The sequence below is a fragment of the Amborella trichopoda genome, chromosome 12 (genome assembly GCF_054954075.1).
Source record: "Amborella trichopoda isolate Santa Cruz 75 chromosome 12, AtrichopodaSantaCruz75HAP2 v2.0, whole genome shotgun sequence".
Taxonomy (NCBI): domain Eukaryota; kingdom Viridiplantae; phylum Streptophyta; class Magnoliopsida; order Amborellales; family Amborellaceae; genus Amborella; species Amborella trichopoda.
The window spans coordinates 40,126,363-40,149,618 of NC_142347.1; the positions used below are offsets into that span (position 1 = coordinate 40,126,363).

The following is a 23,256-nucleotide window of genomic DNA, read 5'->3' on the forward strand; positions in this document are numbered from 1 at the left end:
TTACCATTTGTACAAACATAGTAAAGTTTAGAGGGGTATAAGTCGGTACTCTGAATGTCAGTTTGAATATTTCGGTAAGGTTTTCTCTAAAGGCCAACCGACATTAAGTCCTCGGATGTTATCCATCATTTTCAATGGTAGTCTATATTATATTTTTATATTTTTTATTTATAACAATTTTATATATTATTTTATTTTTAAATTTTTTATAAATTATAAAATATATGTTTTAAAAAAAAAATTTAAAAAAAAAAAAAAAAAAAAAAACCTAAAGTCTTCCCCGAATTAGCTAAAACACCGAATTGTTTCATTTTGTAGACCAAACCGAAGTAGACTCCGAAATGAACCTAACAACATTGTATTTTCTAGAATGTTAATTTTCAATATTTTCAAGTGTTCATAGATCTAGCCAATATACGATATTTTTGAAGCTTTTAATTTTATAATTAGAGAAGAAAATATTTTTTTAGGCCATCACAATGATTTCCAGTACCAAAACAACTTCTTTCGACAGTGTTTGAAGATGCACTTTACTTTGATTGTTTAGGGCTTCAGCCTTATACAAACCACACACACACACATACACACACACACACACACATATATATATATATATATATATATATATATATATATATAGAACGAGAAAGAGAGAGAGAGAGAGAGAGGGAGAGAGAGAGAAACCATGTGATTATGTGAATACAAATACACTTAATATCTTTATGAGATTGTGGTGGCTTTTTCAAAAGAAAAAGTATAAAATAAGACCATTTACCTATGGTACAAGGTGGTCATAATTGATCTTGACCATTGGATGTGAAATTGGGTGACTCCATTTATTCCATTGGTCAATCTCAAACTTCAAAAGAAACTTTCTTGAACTTTGTGACACACCCAAGTTGTCAAATTTCACATCGGATGGTTGTAAGTAATTGTAACCACCTTGTATCAAAGGTAAAGTGTCACATTGTATACAATCCATTTGGAAAAATTGACATATCTGCACATAAAGGCCTGTCCTTTTGAAGTACAGTGTGCTACTTGTTAGCTTTAAGCCACTCTTGAATACCCTTCTCGACTTCAGATAGGCCCTCTTTCTTGTCCTTTATTGGTCCTTCAAATAACTCGAAATAATCCTTATAGTTGCGCTTGTAATAACTGTCCAACCTCTGTATTAAAGAGCCAAAGAAATAAGGCATGGTGTCAATGATAATATAACATGTTAGTAACTAAGCTGCACCAACCTCTTTGTCATTTCTTGCTTTGTTCTCCTCAGACTTCTTCAAGTATTCTGACAGAAGATCAGCAAAAACAAGTGAATTAATTATCCAGTGATGCTAAGGTATAATGTCATGATACCCTATATTCCAGGAACATTAACCTAACTAATATTTGAAGTTTAGATGAGTCCTTTCATTAACTTCTATCATGATTTATGCCAAGAAGGAATGTTATGACTACAGTTAAGACAATGGCTCACACTCATATTTATGAAATGCACAGAACACACTGGCTTCCACACACACACAGATGAGTAATAGCACTTGAAGCACAAAATGCATGCACACAATCACAAACACACTGAGAGAGAGAGAGAGAGAGAGAGAGATCCAAGCTCATCTTGAATGTGAGTGTCACCATACAAAGATAGACTCCGTCATATTCCAATGCTTGCAACTATGGTCATACATCTCCCTTCCAAGTTGATCTATCTTACAATACCTCCAACTATGGAACCTCAATCCCACTAGATCCATCTCTTCCTCTATAGCTCCAATATATTCCAAATCTACCTCGTTACTTCCTTCGTTCCCTGATTAGGTTTGAATGCCTGATCAACCCAATGCACCTAATATCAACCCCCGTTGTCTCAAAGCATATAAACTTCTCTTTTCCCCATTCCCCTCTTGTGAGTCTTCCATATCTTTCAGTCCTCCCAAAGTTTTATGATTAATGGTTTCTCCATCTTTAACCCATAGTTAATTCTCTTCAGGAATGGCATTAAGGTAATTGGACTCTTCCTTTGAGGCCTAACCTTTCACATATATGCTTGGGATAATTCGGTTCTGTATTTTTGCCACAAGTTATAGCACATTTTTTGAATTCAGGTGTCAAGGAAACAATGTAAAATAGCCCATAACTGGCTTTTGAAAGATGGAACAATGTACTCTCAAGGCTCAAGCTCCAAACCTGTTAATCTATTTTCAACGTTACCCGTGTATTTGTGTTTTGTACTACTCCATGACCACTTGGAATTTAACTCCAGCTTTCTTCCTTGGGGATATGAGTACAGCTAACCCTGCAAAGCATAAGCAGCCTATTCAGAACTTAGAACAAGGAAAAATTCATCTCTACTCACCCCTGCATTTTCTAGAATCAACTTAAACCCAAGGTGCCAAAAAAGGAAAACTTAAAACCAAAGAGAACCTCATTGTCATTGACATTCTACTTGAAAGAACGTCATTGACATTCTACCTGAAACAACTCAAAGTTCGAATACTGTATTAAGTTAAAAGTGCTAAATTTTAGATAAATATGGAGATAAACTTGCCTCTTTGCATGGAGTTATTTCTCTTGGTGAGTCCCTTATCTATCCTCCTAGGGAGAAATCTAAAGATCCAAGCACCTCTCTTTGGCCTCAAAGGCTTTGTCAACCATTTGATGGTAATCCACAACAACAATTCTCAATACCCCTTGCTGGTTCTTTAGTTACTATTTTTCGATTAAACCTATTCAAGTCCATTGGTTCTTCACTGCTATCTCTATAGCCCCTGCCTTGTCTCTCTTAAAGTCCATTGATCTTTGGTAGCTGGCACTCTACCAAAATTCCGTTCCTCCCATCCACAAACTTTTATCTAGAATGGCACCTTCGGCCCTACATGCGCTTTCCTCTATCCTCTTCATCTTGACTGGACTATCTTTTTCTTTTTCTAACATCTTTGATGCACCCAACCTCATGAGCCTATCCTCTTCGTTCCCATTCCAATACTCCATCTTTTTTCGACCTCCAACACAAGTCTCATCCACTTTATCTCCTCCATGACTCCTTATTTGCTAAGCTACTGGTTCTAATGTAGTCCTTGGAGACTTTACACTTCCATCAATCGATAGAATTTATATTTCAGCTTAATTTTCAGTGACACTAGTATGTCACTAAAACTACCATTGCCATCCTAAAGACTTCAAGTTGTTTCAGTTCTATTTTGTCAACCACCTCATGAACAACTATTCAAACCCATACGGATTGAAAAGAAAACTACTCAACTCATTATCTCAAAATTGATCCTCCCTTGGTTAGAACTAAGCCAAGTCAAACCCAAATGCTAATCTCAGTCAATATGTAAAGGGTGCAGTTTATACAAGGCGTCAATCTTAGACAAACCAAGTAAGGCGTGCCTCTGCTGAAAGATGGAGTTCTGGTGTTGGAAACCCCTATGATGTCCTAAAAATCTATTCCACCCCTAAATATGAAATCTGAAGCTACAAAGCTTCAAAAACTGTGCGGATTGAGCAGATTTACAAGCACTCAAAAATATTGAAAATGGACATTCCAAATAATTTGTTGCAAGATACATGATTTTTAGGTCTTAAAATCCATTTCCTTATCCATATCAGTGTAAAAAATGAAAGTTTGGACTTATGTAATCTAACCGGTGTATATATTCTTTTTTTCTTCTTTTTCTTCTCTTTTTCTTTTTCTTTTCCGACTTAGATCAATCACAAGTAGTTCATTACAATATAATTGACTGGAAAAGAAATAAATGAAAACAAATCTACGATCTAAAACTTGACGCCACTAAAACGTTTCTTTTATTAACAAAAACAAATACAATGCTATGCTTGGGAATAACAAAAGATCTAAGAAGCAAATATGGCAAGCAACAAGAAAGAGACTGCCAGATATTACCTCAACCGGACTTATTACACCCCACACCGAGTTACCACTTTTAAATGGCGGGGATCAATGGTCAACCTTCAATCTCAATCTTGGGAAAGCAATTAGGTCAAACCCTCTAATGGACAATGAACTCCTTTCAAAACTTTGGATCTCAAACAAAGGCTTTACCCCTTGATCACCTAGTTGAGAGATATAGCATCTCATTACTAAACCCTTAACCCTTTAGGCCATGTGAAAGATGGGAGATGAGAGAAATCTTCTACTATGTGTGGCATGCCCCTTTCTTTGATTATGAGAGAGAGAATGCTTTATATAACTATATGGGGCGTGCCCCTATCTTTGAACTAAATAGAGAGAGAGACTCTAGGTGGGGCATGCCCCTCTATGGGCTTAGAGAGAGATATAAGAGAGAGGAGAGAGAGATGTGTAGGTTGTAGAGATATGGGAGAGGGCACCCCTTTTTTATAGTGTTTCTAAGGGTTTTAGGGTTTCTTAGGGTTTTCCATAGCTTGCCTCTTCTTGTGATATTGAATATGCATCATTTATCTTAGGCGACTTGTGGGGTGAGAGATATGAGACCTCCATTCCATAAATAGGTCATCAAGATCATATGGAATCTGCTAGAACCTTTATCCCCCATTTCCTAAACCATTTTTGCATCAATTAATTTTTAAAAAAAAAATTTAAAATAATATTGTGCTTTTATATTTTTATGCACAAGCCTTCTCACACTTTTCTTATTCAATTTCAAAGCTTCCTTCAAACACAAGCTTTCTTCACTCTCAAGCCATAAGTTTGATACAATAAAGGAAAGGTTCCATAAGGTGGGGTGTGCCACCCTAGGTGGCACTTTATGGGCTCCACCAAATTGTCATGGTGGGCCCATATACATATTTGGCCTCCCATGCAATATTAAATTAATTTATGATTTTTGGAAATTCATAAAATCCAATTTGAATAATCAAATCAATATAAAATCAATATCTTTATTTTTATAAATCCAAATTTCATAAATAAAATACCCATATATTCAAAAAAATTCAAATAACAATTCTAAAAATCATATAACATTAAAACGAGAGAAAATTACATACATGTCCGTTATAGTTTCTGTTATTATGGCTCTACTTAATAGTTTCCATTATTACCACCGTGTCCGTTTCTTTCATGCCAAAACGGAAATTTAAAAAAAAAACGACTTTACCATTTTTTTATTGTTGAATAACTGAATTAAAAAATACACCATTTTTGGTTATTGAAGAACCAAAAATTTTAAATTTTCAGTTCTTCACGAACTGACAAATGTTTTCTCTCTAGTGGCATATTTTCTCTACCTCTCTGAAGTCATAGTTATTCGATAAAATCAAAGGGGAACAACTAGTTTGAGCCCCTAAATTTAGGATAAATCTTAGAGATTATGAGATTAGAAGATTAAGAGAAATCTTGTGCCGTATTCTCTCTCTACCTCTTTGAAGTCATGGTTATTCGATAAAATAAGGGGGAAAAGCTAGTTAGAGCCCCTAAATTTAGGAGAAATCTCAGGGATCATGAACTTACCCCAAAAAATGGTTATTCGATAAAATAAGGGGGAAAAGCTAGTTAGAGCCCCTAAATTTAGGAGAAATCTCAAGGATCATGAACTTACCCAAAAAAAAAAAGATGTTGCGTGAAGGGGAGAAAGAGAGTTTAACAAAAAAAACATTTTTAGCCATGTGACATAGAGAGAGAGGTAGAGAGAGGATACGCAAACCCACAAGAGAGAAAAAAAACTTTTCGTTTTTGAAGAACCGAAAATTTAAAATTTTTCGGTTATTCAAAAACCGAAATTGGCCCCGTTTTCGGTTGTTGAACAACCGAAAATACTTTGAATTCGGTTGTTCAACAACCGAAAAATGGTAAAGTCATTTTTTAAAAAACTTTCCGTTTTGACATGAAAAAAATGGATACGGTGGTAATAACAGAAACTATTCGGTAAAGCCGTAATAACGGAAACTATAATAGATATGCATGTAATTTTCCCTTAAAACAAACATAATTAAATAATTTTGATGGGAAAATGATCCATATGGTCTAGGAATAAATAAATAAACACTGGGGCACTCCACCTTCTACTGTGGACTACGATCCACAGTTGCTTTCTCAAACCGACCAAGTGTTGCCTATGACCCACAGTCTATGCAGGGGCTCATTAGCCAATGGGCAAGGGATCGTAATCTCAGTTTGTGAATTTCAGGTTCTCCCCTAGATACATATCAAAGTCACTTAGACTTAATGCAACTACAGCTCTATGGTGCATAGTGGTAATCTCTCGCACATGCACAAGCTTCACCCTGAAAGGTAATTTGCTTTCTCGAAATGGCTATTATATGTGCATGCCATGTGATGGTACGCGGATGAGGCTTTGGCTCCGTCTCTGAAGGTCTCCATCACACACAAGGGATACACAGTCCCTTGGCTCACTCATCCGGTCATACTCCGACCTCATCAAGGGATAATCCATTATAACCTTTATTAGCATGGTTTTAAAACTCGGCCGAGTAACTCAGCCTCGCTTTATTGGCGAGGCGAGTTCAAGGCGAGTTGGTTATACAACAATTTTATAAACTATATTTATATTTATACGTAATTTAAATTATATAAGTCATTAAGTCTCCCTGGTTATCGTCCATACGTAAGATTTCACAGGTTTCCTATGGTTCGGTTTCGAATCCCCGCATAACATCAATTTTTTATAAAAACCTGTCACTTTTTTTTCAAACCTTTCTTTTTAAAAAAATGCACTAGACTCAAGGGAGTTACTCGGACTCGCCCAAGTAAATCGCCTCGGTCAGGGCCCTAATACCTTGGCCGAGTCGATTATTTGAACACTGTTTATTGGTTTATTCCCTATGCCCATGTAACATGGATTTTTTTCAGCCGACTGGCCTAACTCGTCAAACTCAGTCTGGTATCAGCAAATATCGTTTACTTAGTATGGTCCAAACCACATTCTCACTGAATTTATCTTCCATTATATAAAAACGTTCAATTACAACAGGTACACCCAACAAAAAATAGTTTATGAATTTTAGGAGTTAAAATCCTTTTCCTTGTCCATAACAGTATAAAAAATCATTTCCCTTTTTCATATCTGTACATCTCACGGTGAACAATTGAAGATTTTTCAGCATCGGAAAAAACTTTTCGGGTGGGTTTTTGAAGTGCGCCTTACTTCTATAGTATACGGTTGACACCTTATACAAACTTTTTCCATATGTAAATTGACAAAACCATCAGAAAAGGAAAAGGTAAAGGATTTGATAAAGAAATATCCAACATATTGTGCATTTAAATTTATCAGAGCAAACAATATCAGTTTCTATAGGAAAGTGAGAGCTTGGGAAGCTATAAAATTTTCAACCAAACTAAATTATCTTGATAAATGTTGGATTATTATACTAAGAGTAAGTGTAAAGATGCAATGAAGCAACAATAATGACAAGTATTGTCTCTTAGAACAAGATTTTCATAATTCAGGCCTCATTCAACTCGGCATATCACAAGCAACAATTTCTAGCAGTACCCATCATCGAAAAAATCCATAATCCAAAAGAATATCAATTGGGTAGAGAGAGAAACAAGAAGGAAACCAGTGGGTAGAGAGAGAAAGTACTCTGAAGAAGTGCATTCTTGGAGCTGTTAGTTTCCGAGAAAACAACTGTTGGGGTTAGCAGCAGAGAAAGGAAGCCCCGCCTGCCCACTTCCTTCAGGGGCCTAGGGCGAGAATTTGATCTCCAACCATTGAATGGTGAGATATAGGAATGTAATGACTTGGGATTTGTAGAGAGAGAAAGAAGACCAACTGCCATGAATGAGTAGCTTTTCTGTGATAACATCCAGCATTTGTGCCGAGGAGAGGTTTTGGCGCAGGGAACTCCTGCGGAGCATATAAATCTGGCATCTACGTGTGGCACATTCTAACGTGCTTTTGGATAAGGTCGACACCTTAAAGTGGAGGGAAAATTATCGGTATCAAGCGGTCACAAATACTCTTCTCCATCTTCTTTCAAATTCGGTGGTTGTAACAATATTATTAACTAGATTCAAAATTTCATAAAAAAAAGGAGTTATCAAATTATGATACACCCTAAATCATGTGATTTGACATATAATGGCTAAAAACAATTGAGATGTCCTTGTAACAAGAGTAAATGGTCTCGTAATATACAATTCTATTGTAAATTAAGTTGCATCTCTATAAAAGGCTATTCGGAACTTGCAAAACCATCTAATTGACCATCTCAATAGTGAGACGTATGGATACGAAAAAAAAAATATTTCAAGTCTCAAATATAGCATATCTTGTAATATATTATCTGGACCGTCCATTTACAAGATTTTCATGCATTTATAGATCTACTTTATTTGAACTATTTTAGAAACCAAATTTTATAATTAGAGATGAAAATAAAATCTCGAGCCATCCTAAAAATTTTGACACCAAAATTACATCTTATGATAAAGTTTGGAGGTGCGGTTTACTTTGATTGTTTAAAGTTGCAACCTAACGCAACCTCACCCTGAATGTGTATATAGTATACGGATCTATACTTTTGATGAGTCCACATGTGCCCCCTCCCCCAAAAGGGTCTTTAGATATAGAATTTGGATGGGGATGACAATCTCCATCATGGCAATCATTAATATTAAAAATAAATATATTTTGAAATTAAAAAGATGCTTTTGATAATTTGTTATATGCCATTTATTTTAATTTTTTGTAGACGATAATCCAGGAGAATGAAGAGATTGAGTAAGATGTTTCACATAGAATTAGAGCTCAGATGTGCATTTGGAGTTTTATGTGATCGCCGCATACTATTGAGACTGAAGAGGAAGTTCTATAGCAGTTGAAAGACCATGCATACTTTATAGAGCAGAATGTTGGACGGTTAGGGCAGAATGTTGGGCGGTTACGAGAGAATGTTGGGCGGTCAACATATCCATAGGATGAGCGTAGCTAAGATAAGGATGTTGAAATGAATGAATGGCAAAATAATGAATAATAGAATTCACAATGAATACATAAAAAGGAACTTAGGTATCGCTTCAATAGGCTTTAAGATGAGGGATGGTAGACTTAAGTGGGCTGACCAAGTACAACATAGACTTAATACAATACTAATTAAGACATGCGATTTAGTTCAAGTGGAAGGCTCTAAAAACGTACAAGGAATGCCCAAAAAAATATAAATAGAAATAGTGAGAAAATATATGATGACTTTTGGTCCTACTGAGGATAGTAGTCATTGATCGAGGGAGACCTTTTTTAATTATCTTTGAGATGAGTGTTTGATGCGTTAGGGGATGCAATACATCAAATACTTTTTCTATAGTATTTAGATCCATTTTAGCTCAAAATATTATTGCGAATATGTTGATATATGATGAATTCAGATAAACAATGATTAATGGTATAAAAAAGATTTAAAATACTGTCTTTAAAGTTCAAATTTGATTTTTATTATAATTGTTTATCACGGTAATTGAGAAAATCAACCTCATTTTTTATGCGAAACCTAGATGTATCCTTATGAATAAGTATTTTCAAGACCCCAGTTTGTTGGGATTTAACCTCCTCAACCTAGGCCTAGACAAAAAGAAAAGATTTATAGACATTCTATTAGGGTCCGAGGAATATAACATCGATTGAATGGAGAGATCCTATTTTTGCCCGTTAGTTGTAACTTTTTACAAACTTGAAAGTATATTTCTTTTTCTAAATACTCATATCAGGAAATGGATTGCAAAATTCTTTGTTGAAAAATTCCTCTTAAGAGGGTTTTATGCACGATGGAGTATGTGTACAATGTGGTGAGTACACTATTCACCAAAAAAACAATAAAACAAAAAAAGAGGGGTGAGGTTTGTACAAGGTGCTCTCCATGAAACTCTGTATGCACCCCACTAAATTTCGTCAGGAGATGCAGTTACAGCGTCAAAAACTTTATGATGGCTTCAAAATCTGTTTTCTTCTCTAGTCATAGGATTTAAAATTTAAAAAATAAAACCAATTACGCTATTCTATAAACACTTAAATATTAAAAATAGACTGTTTAAATAACTTGTGACAAGATGTACTAATTTTAAGACATAAAATGTTTTTTTCTTTATAACCAAACATCTTAAAGTTGAAATGATATAATTGAAGGGTTTTTCAACATTAAAACACTCTCTTCCACATGATCTATGAGGTGCACTTTACTTCAATAATATAAGATGGATGCATTATTTCTCTCTGCCTTGAGCTCTTCTTGAGATTGAGACGTGTTTGTGTTAAATCTCTTAAATGCAGATGGCTTCTAGAGAGAGAACCGCATTATCCAATTGTAAGACACCTTATGTATGCTTTAAAGTTTAATAAAGCAAACTTAATAAAGCTGCAGCAAAGTTAGAAATGGGCTTGATCGTGGTAATAGCACCCCACACTTTAGTCACTGATTTTCATTCACCACCTACTAATACCTTCAAAGAAATACTAACTCATACTATTTGAAAAACAGAGTACTTATGGAAAAGATAAACAAAGGGAACCATTTGAAAAACACCCAAAAACAAAAAACATTGTAGCAAAGACATGGAAAAGATAAGCAAAGGGCGACTGAAGTCAATTGATATGGGTAAATAGGTTTACGTTTTTATTTTACACCAAAAAATATCATAAGAAACCCACTTAAATATTTCCTTCAAGACAAATATGCGATTAACACTTTTTATTATAGCGTGCTTTTGAAAATCCCATTCAAGAAAGTGATTGTAAAATTCCATTTAGAATCAAACTTTCAAAACATTTTAACAAGTAAAACCCATGGTAAATCATACTTTCCTAGTAGCCACGAAGGACTCAATAAAGTTTTTGTGAAAAGTATACAATGATACCATCTACTTTTAATACAAGGATGTCCTAATCATTATCGTCCATCAGATTTCAAATCGTGTGATTGTAAGAGTGTCGTCAACTAAACTCAAAATTCAAAAGAAAATTTCTTTAACTTTATTAACACATATAAAGCCATCCAATTTGACATGTAATAATTAGAAGTAATTGTAACCTCCTTTTATCAATAATAAATGATCTTATAGTATACAATCCTACAGTTTTGCATCAACTTTCAATAATAGACTTCCAAAATGTATGAAGACTTCCAAAATGTGACAGATTTGATAACAAGAACTTAGGACAGCATTTATTTAGGAATTCCATCTAGTTCCACTATTCACCAGGCCTCCGAAATCTAATTTCTAGAACCATTTAATCCTAAGAAATATAGAATGCAATGATTTTGGATGTAAGACTTTATTATACATTATCTAGTGACACGTACAATTATCCAGTTGATCATAAAGCCTATTCTACAAGTTGTTGCCCTTGCACTTCGGGACAACATGTTACAATGTAAGACAAGCCTGGCTTCTGAATAACCAAGAGAGCCATCCCATGGTAAACAAATACAATCAACAACGTCGATAGATAGATAGATAGAGAGAGATCCCATGGGAAACAAATGTAATCAACATCGAGAGAGGGAGAGAATGTTTTCATCACCTATAGCACTTGGACTCACCTGAGTGGGTGTTTGTGCTTGCAGCAAGTGATGAGAGGAACAAGGTACACCACCAAAACCCCCCTCGAAACACGCCGGGAGGGGGTACCAAAGGAGAACTTTGACTCATTCGAGCAGTCGCTTGTGTTTGCACCATGTGATTGCCGCAATGTAGAGAAATATGCTACCAGTAGCACCACCACCAACTGTCCACAGGAACTCAGGCATACCAGCCTTTTCGGATGTGAACAACTCAATCTTAATATTCATGCCAAACACGCCAACCACCACAACAAATGCACTCACAACAAGAGTAGCAGTAGTTAACATGACCCCCATTTGCAAGAGATGATTTTGCTTGTCATCAAGCATGATATTGATGTAATCCTCTGTGTCATCCACATACTCCCGCAGCTTTGGTACACCAACCACCACCATGTAGGAAAGAGGCAAAGAAGAAACTAATTAGAGAGAGAAAACTGAAACCTGTTTATCCTCTACATTGTCCACTGTTTTTCTGCAATTTTTTTAATACCTAGCAGCGGATCAACTTTAACGAGAAATAAATTAAAGAGAGGAAAGGACCAGAAAAAGGTTCAGCTGAGAAGGTAACCAATCTGTATTTTTTTTTTTCAATTGCCCATTAAAGTGCTATTCTGATCATGATGTTGGATGGTTTACTTATTCATTAGGTATAGTTTAACCTGCACCCTGCTTCAAATTCAATTGCAGGCTCAATTTGTGCTCATATGGCCAGTTCTACCAGTTCATTTGGTTCCATATAGCTGGATCCTTTTTTCTTACTGAAAAATAAGCCTTGATTCAGTTTTTCCATTTCTTTTCTGACATGGGTTTCACCTCCTGTTAACCCTCCAGCTCCACAGCACTTTGGGACTTTGGGGGTATACGTGTGTGTGTGCGTGAGAGAGGGAGAGCGAGTCAGCAACATTTCAAGGAAATAAAGAGGATAAATTTACACTTCAAGGGCGTTTGGTTGGGGATTCAAAAAAATTAGGAAAAATTGTGTCCACACCATATTTAAATATAGTAATTACAATAAGGTAATAAAAATTGCAAACTTTATGCAGAGGTTCATTTATTTATTCTTTTCTTTTCAATTTTGTCCCTCAATCCAATGTTGGAAACATCTTATATTTTTTTTGTATGTTTTAAATTGTTTGAAATGTAGGGACCAATCCTAGGTTTAGATCCTCGGGCCGCTCTATACCTTATACTTCTTTTAAAATACGCGGTCCAATATTGGAATCATCAGAATGGAAGTTTAAAAAAGAAAGCAAAATAGGGCGGTCCAATCTAATTTGGTCCTACCCAACTACCGAATAATAATTCAATATCCAGTTGTGTTTTATGGGGTCCGCTAGACCCCAAATTTTTTGAAATTTTTACAGTTTCTTTGATCCCATGAACATTCTTACCTTTCCAAAATGGCGAGTCCACCTAAGCTGTTAGAACTTCATGAAATTCTACCAAATTTTAAAAGTTTGTGGTAAACTATGGCCTTTATGGTCGGGTAGACCACCTTGGACATAAAGAGCTTGAATAGCTTTATGGGAGTTGTTCGTTGTTTCGGTTTGATATGAGGGATATGGACCCGGCCTATTTTGTTTTTGTTTTTAAAAAACCTCGGTCGACGTCTCCAGCATAGGACCATGTACTTTAAAAATTTATGAGGAATTGGTAGTCCGATGTTTCCAAACCCTATACTTCAAAAAAAAAAAAAAAAAAAAAACATGCCAATGTTTAGAACATTGGACCAAAGGGCAAAAAAAAGCAGCAGCCCAATGTTCGGAATATCGGACCAGTACACCTCCTCATAAATTTTGATAACTTTTGAACCTTCCCGTACATAATTACCATATTTAAATATTGTATAAACATAAATTCTAGAAAAAATTACCTAAGTTTATCCAAAATCGAGGTTTTTTAGGACGGGGTAATTTTAAATCTCGGAATATGCCATTTAGCATCTAGATAAGATTCCTCTATGGACTCAAACTACTTGTAAAACCTAGGTTTTGTGTATTTCATAGGCCTAGTTGAAATGGAGATGATGTGGGGTAGGAAAAACGATGGACATGAATAGTGGAGGAAAAACGATGGACATGATTACCTGGGTAAAAAAGGTACCTTTTCTGGATAAACAAATCTGGGATGGGTTGACTCTTCACCCTAAAATAGGTTTTATGGGGTGATTTTAAACCAGGATTTCAGAGAGAAAAAGTGTAACAAAGAGCCTTCTTTTTTGAAAATCTAGGTTGTATACTAATCGGGAGAGTTTTACCCAATATCCAAATGACCCCTTCTATCAAGCAGTTCAGTTGCGACATTTCTAGGAAATAGAGGGGTTAAATTGACCCTTCTAAGTTATAAAGCAGTTAACCTATCCTCAAAGAAAGAAGCTATCAAGCTTCTCATAAAAATGGCAATTGTCAATCCATGGTGTGAAGTTTGATATGCAAACCGCGGATAGATTGTTGAGTATCCCATCAATTTGCACAAAATAAGCCTCCAAAAGCATTTCCAGCTCCTCTACATCAAGATGCTTGCTACCACTACGAGTACTACTGGTGCGGGTGCCATGCCCACTACTTAGTAAACGAGAGACAGCATATACACTTTCCTGATTATCATCATTTTGAAGATCCCCTTCATCATTATTTGACACATCATGTGCTTCCATTTCCACAGCAATCCTGCGAGATTAACGAAGTTCTCACACTAAGTATTCCTATATAAGAATGTAAAAGAGAGTGTATTGAACATGGCCTAGAAGCCAAGAGGAGTCAAACGACTTACCTTCCATCCTCCACATCAGATGTAACAACACCATTGTCTACACTCTCTCTTCTCTCATTCAATGAAGCGAGAGAATCAGAACCATCTAGTCTTTGCTGAAATAGCTTATCAGTCAAGTACATCTCAGCCATGTCTTCATCGTCATCCAATAGATGTTCAAGTTCATCCCTAACCTGACATAATGACAATTTGGAGTAAGGATGTATGAATGCAAGCTCTACACAAGACCCATTTTGTATCGATATACAACTGCTCTCTATAGCATAATACCTTATGAAATTTGTATAAATAGTGCCCTATGTCTTAAATTATGCTCGACCAATCTGTCAAGTCTGAACTATGCTGTAGCTGTATCATTTGTCGTGCATTTAAATTTACTTGTTCACTATTTAAATTTTTAGGTGTAATTACAATGCTTCCTTTATGTTAAGTGTTTTTCCATATTTCTTACTTTTCCCTGAAAAAGTGTAAGATTTTCTTCCACAATCAAATTGGTAGTGCTTAATGATTTAACTAAATTTGTTTAGAGTGCTTACTAACTCTATGAATCCACAATGGATGAATATTTGTGTAACTAATGAAGTATTCATACATGTTAAGGACCAATTTCAAATCATATTTAACGTGAATGAGAACCATAAAAAGTTCAGAATCATTTTTTCTGTATATTGCATTGATGCTTTATTATTTTGCTTAGTTGACAAGTCCTAGTAAAGAAAAGGATGATCATCCATGACTCGGGAAGCTAATATCATCACTGAAGATATAACCTGAGCTTTGGTTACGCAAAAATTAGAATATTTAGTATGATCTCAAATTACAAAATCTAGTACTGGTCAAATATTTTAAGTTTATGTAATCAGAATATTCAGAAATACTATTCGAACCTTTTGCATACAACCAGTAATTGCAGCCAATGTAATCAGAATATTGAAAAATTACTGTTCGAACCTTTTGCACACGACCAGTAATTGCAACCAACTGGCTTTTGATTTGTCGGACACGTTCCAAATTGAGAGTGCTGATCTTGGATGTCAGCTTATCTAAAGCTGGATGTGCGTCATTTTCCAATTTTCTAGCCTAATTGAAAATAAAAATAAATAAAATTGATCAACATATAGATAGATGTCTCACACATAAAAGACTTCCGTACCATATCAAGAACATAATTTCTCATATGCAACTACAAACTACCTCAAAAAAGTGGCAGATTCAGAAGTTAGTCCAAAGCGGAAAAGCGGGCAATGGTGATACACCACTTTTTAAGGAAATAGAATCACAACAAGGTTCACACAATCAATAAGATAGTCAAAAGTGGGGTTTGGAATGACTCTTGTTTTGTATGCTTGAAGATCCCCGTGTGCTGGCCAGGGTAACATTGATCGAATAAATCTAAGTATGCATTGTTCCTCCCAAAAAAAAAAAAAAAGAAAGAAAGAAAAACGATAAAGAAAGAAAAGCAAACGAAAGATGCAGAAAATGGAGATTCCCAAGTTGGATAACCTTGTAGTATGAGTTCTGAAGTCCTGCAGCTTCCAAGACCATCACATCAAGACGATTCCACTCTGGAACAACTTAGTCGCCATCAAATGCAGATTCATTGGAGACACTTTCTGTAGTTAGACGATTTATATGCGCTGGTTAGAATTTCCACCCCTTTTCTTCTAGCTCTTGGAGTTTCCTAAGGGACAACTATTTCATTAACGATGCTAATGCATCACAAATTTTGCAAGCAAAATGAAGCTTGAATGCCATACTTGAGTGTTATTAATAACCGGCAAAGAATTTTTTATAATTCCACCAAATTTTAGGGTGGGAATATTAAAAAATGGAAGATAAAAGAAATTCCCCCAAAATAAATTACAAGGTAACTTTAAGAACTTCAAAAGGAAAATGGTTTGTTGCAGCTGCTCCATGGTTTTGCCGCACCCAAAAAGCTTGAAAGTCATCTTTTACTCTCCATGATAAATATCCTAAGACAAAATGGATTTGGAGACTTCAAAATGCTCCATCTCCACGGCCATCTTAAAATCTGATATTAACTGTCCATACCAATGGACAGATATCGATCGGATTTTGACATTTTCAGGAACTATAAATCCATTTTTTGTGATAAACAACGGTTTGCAGATGTTTTAGAGTGTCTTTCAATGCTCAATCTTTGAAAAAGATGGTGTTTGAAGTGCAGCTGCACACAGTAGTGGTGCACCATTGGTGGACTTTTCATTACACAAAAATCTGAAAATAGAACGTAAAAGACAACAAAATCATGAGATTATGCTCGAGGAGTCAACACATTTCAGAATGAGAATGACGCTTATGTTTCTGTGTGGTAATTCACTCTCCAGAACATCTAATTAGTCCCAATACGTCAGTTGGCAAAACATCTTTCCTAGTTTTTTGCGCTTACAGATTCTTCGAGAATACTAGATCTTTTTATATAAGAAGAAAAGTGAAGGCAACATGCCATTTGGACTCCATGATAGGTGAATATCAAAGTCATCTACAATTTCAGGTTTCAACCAGAGAAAGAACATGCCATAAAAGCCAATGATGACTAATTACCAGTATATGTATTTTGTAAAGGGAAACAAACAGAGGGTCAGGATAAGGATAGTGGTATGCCAATGGACCAGGCTTAGAAATGTTACACCAGCAAAACCAGTCAAAAATCAAATGGTCATATGATCATATCGAATGTATATATCAATAGATGGCACCTATTGACAGTAAACTACATAGTGATAAAATCGAAAACTGAAACCAACAAAGCCTATTCTGTCCCTTATAAACAAGGTCAGTAATTATAACAATACTAGTGGCTACTTGAATAACATGGAAAAACAGAACCATCAACGAATGAAACGCTCAGATCCCAATCATTTTCTTCAAATTGTAAAAACCAAAATGCCTGAAACATCAACCAATGCATATAAAACACTAAGACAGAGGTACTGAAGCAAAAAGATGCAACTTGTGAGAGGGAGTAACCTCTTTTTCCAAGCAGCCACAAGCAGATTCAAGGCAGGCTTCTAATGCAATAAACTCAAATGGGAGCACTCTTGGGCCCACTCCACTCTCTAAACCAGGTTGCTCTGCTGGTTTTCCAATGTCATTTGTCTCGTGAAACATTGAGAACTCCCTTGGATAATTGAAATCAGGGTTCAATGTCGCAGATTGAGCCTCTGTTGAATCATACATGCTCCCCCAATTTGCATTTCCATCGCCCATCCCACCTTCCTTTAGCAATAATATCATTCCAACACAAAAATGTGAACGCATCTAGCATCAGCACAATTGTAATAGTTATCCATTTATACAAGGAATAAACATTTTTCTTTACAAGAAGCCTGGGGAAAGTACAAGCACAAGCATATAACAATTGTGATATATGTTTTAGCATTCTAGACTAATCAGCATGCTCATGTGAAAACAATGTGAAAACAAAGAAGACAACTAATCACAACAAGGATATATATAAATAAGAAACAACAGAAGAAAAGTCCACCATGCCGAGAAAATACCTCCCTTCTACAACAAGCAATAATTTGGAATAGAAATTCAATATCAGGGACGACCCACACAATGTGATTTCCATATTCACATTTTTTATGAAATTTTATGAGTCATATGTTTTCTGCTTTATTTAACTTTTCGTTGGTCATTGCGCACTATTAAAGTTCACTATTCTTGTCGTTTTCTTTTCTTCCCAAATGTGTTCTCTAACTGAATTATCCTGGATTTCTGCATGTAACTAGACTGCAAATTTCACAAGTCCCTTACTTCATATTGGAGTTTCTTGGAGAACTCAATTTGGTATTTAATTATTGTAATCCCTAGTAGTCTTCAGTAATATAGTTAGATTTCACTTAATTACGTAATTTTACACCCCTGCAAACCTTAATATCTGAAATCATAAGCAATTGAGCCATTACACAATAATAACTCATATTTTCAAAACCAAGAAAGATCCATCACCAAACAACAACAAAAAAAAATTAATCGAAACAATAAATGAATAACAATAACGGGCGATGATGACTGTAATGGTGCCAATGATGATGATGAAGACGAAGATGAGTGGTGATGATGATGATGCCAATGGTGAGTACAATGACCAATAAACCAAATGGAAAATAACCAAACCCTAGCAAAACCCCATCACCTGCTGCTTAGCCACACTCTGAAACCGAACCAGGCTCCTCTGCAACTCCTCAATGAAATTCAGTACCAAATTTTCCTTCGAATTCAACAACAAAACCTCATGAGCAGTGATAATCGCCTTTATATGCTCCAAGTTGATCACAATCGCTCGCTCTCTCCCCAAAACAGTTGATGGATAAGAGAGCAAAGGATCCAGTATTCGCAAATCACGAGCAGGCAAGCCCGTTCTCTTCATAATCGCATGCTTTCCGGCCTCGACTACTTGCGTCTGGCCCGATGCATCGACCAGGAGCCACGGGCGCACGCCGACGCCCTTCTTGCGAGCCCCAGGGCGCGCCGACCCGCCACCCTCAGCCGCGTCGTCATCAAATGGGCTCAACGGGTATGGCTTAAGAGGTGGTGCTCGGGCGCGCATGGCTATGGGGTTTATGCAGTTGTTTTGTCAGAGATTTTTAGTTGATTATCAATGGAGGATAGAAGGGTGTGTAGAGTGCAAATGCAATCGCTACCGACTGGGGCAGAGGGAATTTGGGGTCCGGTTCCATGGGTTTTGTGGAGATGGGAGAAGTGAACAGTACACGTGGACTAAACATACGTCAGATAAAAAAACAAGGATTCTGATTTTTGCAGTTTATTTGTAAGGAGATTATAAAATGGGATTGTATAAATTGACACTGATTACCTTTACCTACATTGACGTGAAATTTGGTAGTTTTGGTGTCATAAAGCTTTAAAAAACAATTCTCGGTATTGTCAATAGAATAAATGCAGTCACTCCATTTCATATATAATAGTCATGATTAATTGAGATTATCTTCTATCAAAGATAAATACTCACCTTTTATATTTTTCTCATAAAATATGTATTATTTGTCAACTATGTGTTATTATTTTACTCATTTTCCATTATAACTTTATGAAAATAAAATAAAGCCTCATCTCAAATCCTCATCTGAAAAATCACTTTTAGCAAAAGAAATATCCATGATGGCTCTAAAATCAATTTTCAACATTAACAACAATTTTTTAAACTAAAAAAATGGTACAGATCTTGTGGATATGTAAACACTTATGTTTATCGTAAATTGGATGGTCTAGATAATTTGTGACAATATACACTATTTTTGGAGCTTGAAATCCTAATTCTTTTTTACAACCATAATGATCAAGTCGAGATGATCAATGTAAATATTTTTCATTGCTTGAATTGTGATTTTGGATGAGTTATGAGGTGAAGTTTTACTTACTTTTATAGGGTTGCAGCCCTATCAAACCATTTTCCTACATTTCATGTGTTTTGGCAGACTTTATATAATTAAATAAAAATAGAGAAAATGTCGGACACTTGCATTTCCTAGATGCATTTCAATGAATTTATTTGGTTTTTATTTTGGGAAAGGTTACTATATTTTCCCTATAGTATAGAAGATCTACATTTCCCCTACCATCTAGCCCTCCAATTTTGATCAAGAGAGCCATTCACCGTTTTATATTAGATCCGACGTCTCAAAGTATTTTATTTTTAGTTTTTTTTTTACACAAATGGTATGAATATAAAATTTGGTACATGTCATCTTCTCATTGGGGAGCACCTATAAAAAAATATTAAAAATAATTTTTCGATAAAATATAATTACCAAAATACCCCTTGAAACTTTCAAGGGTATTTTGGTCATTCTATTTTATTGGAAATATTTGTTTTATATTTTTCTCTACTGCGAGTTTAATATAGGATTGGATGTCCAAAATTTAGTGTCAAAATAATTTATAGAAAAAAATTAAAAATAAAATAGTGTAGAGACGTGACATTGTGATTGGGACAATCTTAACCCTCCATTCAAAATGGACAGTTGAATAAGGCGAAGTATATAAGTTTTATACTATAGTAGAAGCATAGAAAGCTTGCCTTTTTATTTTTCATATTATTCAAATATCGATTTGACTCAATAATGACCGGCCGAACTTGCTATTTTAAAATATAATTCGGATTTTTTAAACACAAGATCCATACACTACTTCAACTGGAGAATTGGTCAAGTGTCTTTTGGCTTGGTGTTTGAGGGCTTGGATCCAACTTTGTTTTTCGAGGAATTTATCGAGGGGGGAGTGACCTTACTCATATATAAATTATGGAAAAAATTACAAAAACTCCCATTGACATCACCAAAGATAGTCCAACACATATTTCAGATTGGAACCGACACCACATCAACTTCCGGATTGTGGCAACAATCTGTGGGACCGCATGCAACTTATGCCGGACCGAGGCATCAGAGCATCGATCGAAGCAATAATCTACTGTACCACATTTAGCAAGTATCAGATCGAGGCATCATAACTGTCGGACCACAATAGTAGTCTGTCGGACCGCACTTACAAGTGCCGGCCTGACGGCGTTCAACGACCAAATGGAGGGCATTTTGGCCCAAAGAACTATGACTTTTTGACTTGGGGGACGTATTTGCTATAAAATTTTGTTTTGGGGTAAACTTTGTAATAAAAAAATTGGTTGGGGGAGGCGGTAAAGAAAGTTGAATAAAGGGGATTTTGTAATTTTCCCTAAATTATGTGCGACCCTACTTCTTAGTTGTCTTATCTGAAGAGAGAGCCAGGATTGCTCATGTTACAATATCACACCAAAACATTATTTGATTTCTAATTTTTTCTACAAAATATTTTTGAGTGAAATTTGGGGCCTCCCATCTTCTTATTGGGGCGCACCTGGCAATATATATATATATATATATATATATATATATATATATATATATATATATATATATATATATATATATATATATATATATATATATATATATATATATATATATATATATATATATATATATATATATATATGAAGATACTGCAAAACGCCTATAGGCAAAAATGAACAGTGATTTCGCCTACCTTCATCACCATCCAAACTTCATCGCACGGTCACAGTTGTCCGGTAGTGTTTTCTTTTTATTTTTCTTTTTCCTTTTTACTAATCGGAATGATCCGAAATTTGTAGCATGTGTACATATTGGTGAGAAACACCTAATAAAAATATGAAAAAAATATTTTGTAAAATATTAATTGACCAAATACCTCTGTAAATTTACGCCTTTATATATATATTTTTCTTATGAAAATAAGTGGCCAAAATGCCCTAAAACAATTAGGGGCATTATGATAATTTTCTATCAAGGGAAAAAAAATTATCTTGTGCGCCCTTATTAGATGAATGCATACATCAAATTTCATAGTAAAATGATTTATAGAATAAAGATTAAAAAGAAAACATTATGGCTCATCGGATTAAGATCTAACCAGCTTGTGACATTGTAACTCAAGTAATCCCTGTCACTATTTAGATTTGATGCCTTAGAGCAGAGGTCACATATTCTTTATATGTGATTGGAGTCACATGTAAAGCTTTTCTTTATAAAATGTATCTAAGAGATAAATCAATAGTTTATTTATTTTTTTCAATCCAAAGTTCATAAGAATATATGCGATAGGGAGTTACAATAGTTAAAATGGACAGTACATTAATTTATTAAATAATTTATAATTAGGCACATTTTTTATTTTTTTGTTTGTTTCCGTTTTTTTTGACAAATATCTCTTAGTCCAACTTGTGCACTTTTTGTATCCATGAGGGCAAGGGCGGCCATGTCTTAGGGCTTGAAATGTACTGCTAATTGATAAGAGAGGTTGAGGATTTACTCACAAATATATGCTATGTTTGCCACATGAGATTTTGGTATTCAGTTAGGAGTTTTATTTTGTGGCACCGGGTCTGTTGGCCCAAATATAGCATATCTTTTTGGTTTTTAGAAATAAATAGAACTACAATAACATACAAATTGAGTTTTGAACTCAACTAAAAAATCAACAAACATATGACATGCAACTCTTTATTACTCTATAAAAAATAGTCACAAATAATTTGCGGTAAATTCCTTTAGGATTCTAAAAAAAATGCAAAAAGAACATTAATTTTGTCATGTACAAAAGAATCAAGACCCAAAATTGATTGCAATTATTGTAAACTTCATCCAACCAACCCCAAGGTAATTTCCCACAAGCATATACTCATCAAAACGTAATATAAATCACTTCAACAAACTAAAAGTATGCCCTATAATTTACTCCTTGCTCATGTAACCTCTTCCAAACTACAGGTACTGTTTTGGATAATAAATATAAATAAAATCATGTAACAAACACACTACATTTATAGATAATGGTTAGTTCTATTGCATTTGTAGAGAAAAAACCATTGGGAGTGTGATTCTTAGGGAGTGCGATTCTCATGATTATATCATAGGAGATGAAAGAGATATTTGCTGCAAAGTAAGAGTTAGTAAATAGTCTAGAGAGAGAAAGTGTTGTGAAAAGCAATACAGTGCTAAAATCTTATCATGTGACATTGGAAGATTCTCATAGATAAGAGAGGCACGTCCATGTACCCAGCTCTTAAAGAAGCTTAAGAGAGAGAGAGAGATTTTTAGAGAGAAGAGAAGGAGCTTGTGTGATGTGCCTAAATGTCCCCAAAACCCTTTCTTATCTATAACCACTTAAAGGAAATTGATCAAGACACTTGTAGAGAGAGAAAAGCCAGGTGTTACCTTTCAATGACCACTTGTCCCTATCTTCACATGACTCTTTTTTTTTCCTTCTGTATTCATTTATTCCTTTTTAAAACACCTTTTAAGTGAGGTGGAAAAGGATAATAAATAAATTAAAAATTGGGCCTTTATTTTTACAAATATTTTTAAAACACATTTTCTTTAACATCTCCCC

General features: G+C 35.1%; 2 protein-coding genes across 3 annotated transcripts; both read right to left on the minus strand.

Moving 5' to 3' along the window:
* Positions 1–673: 673 nt before the first annotated feature.
* LOC18446957 (photosystem I reaction center subunit N) lies at positions 674–7,888 on the minus strand. Its single transcript, XM_011629730.3, has 3 exons — positions 7,551–7,888; positions 1,245–1,291; positions 674–1,169 (listed from the first exon to the last, which is right to left on the minus strand). The coding sequence occupies exons 1-3, from the start codon at positions 7,771–7,773 to the stop codon at positions 1,038–1,040; spliced, it is 402 nt and encodes a 133-aa protein (XP_011628032.1). The 5' UTR covers positions 7,774–7,888; the 3' UTR covers positions 674–1,037.
* Positions 7,889–11,218: 3,330 nt separating this feature from the next.
* MGT4 (magnesium transporter 4) lies at positions 11,219–18,984 on the minus strand. Of its 2 annotated transcripts, XM_088853778.1 has the most exons (7): positions 18,464–18,984; positions 17,290–17,538; positions 15,802–15,911; positions 15,250–15,378; positions 14,299–14,471; positions 13,964–14,195; positions 11,219–11,895 (listed from the first exon to the last, which is right to left on the minus strand). In XM_088853778.1, exons 3-7 carry the CDS (start codon positions 15,841–15,843, stop codon positions 11,608–11,610), a joined length of 864 nt encoding a protein of 287 aa, XP_088709904.1. In that variant the 5' UTR covers positions 15,844–15,911; positions 17,290–17,538; positions 18,464–18,984; the 3' UTR covers positions 11,219–11,607. The 2 variants fall into 2 exon arrangements, with proteins under 2 accessions (XP_088709904.1, XP_006857124.1); XM_006857062.4 differs by lacking the exon at positions 15,802–15,911.
* Positions 18,985–23,256: the final 4,272 nt, after the last annotated feature.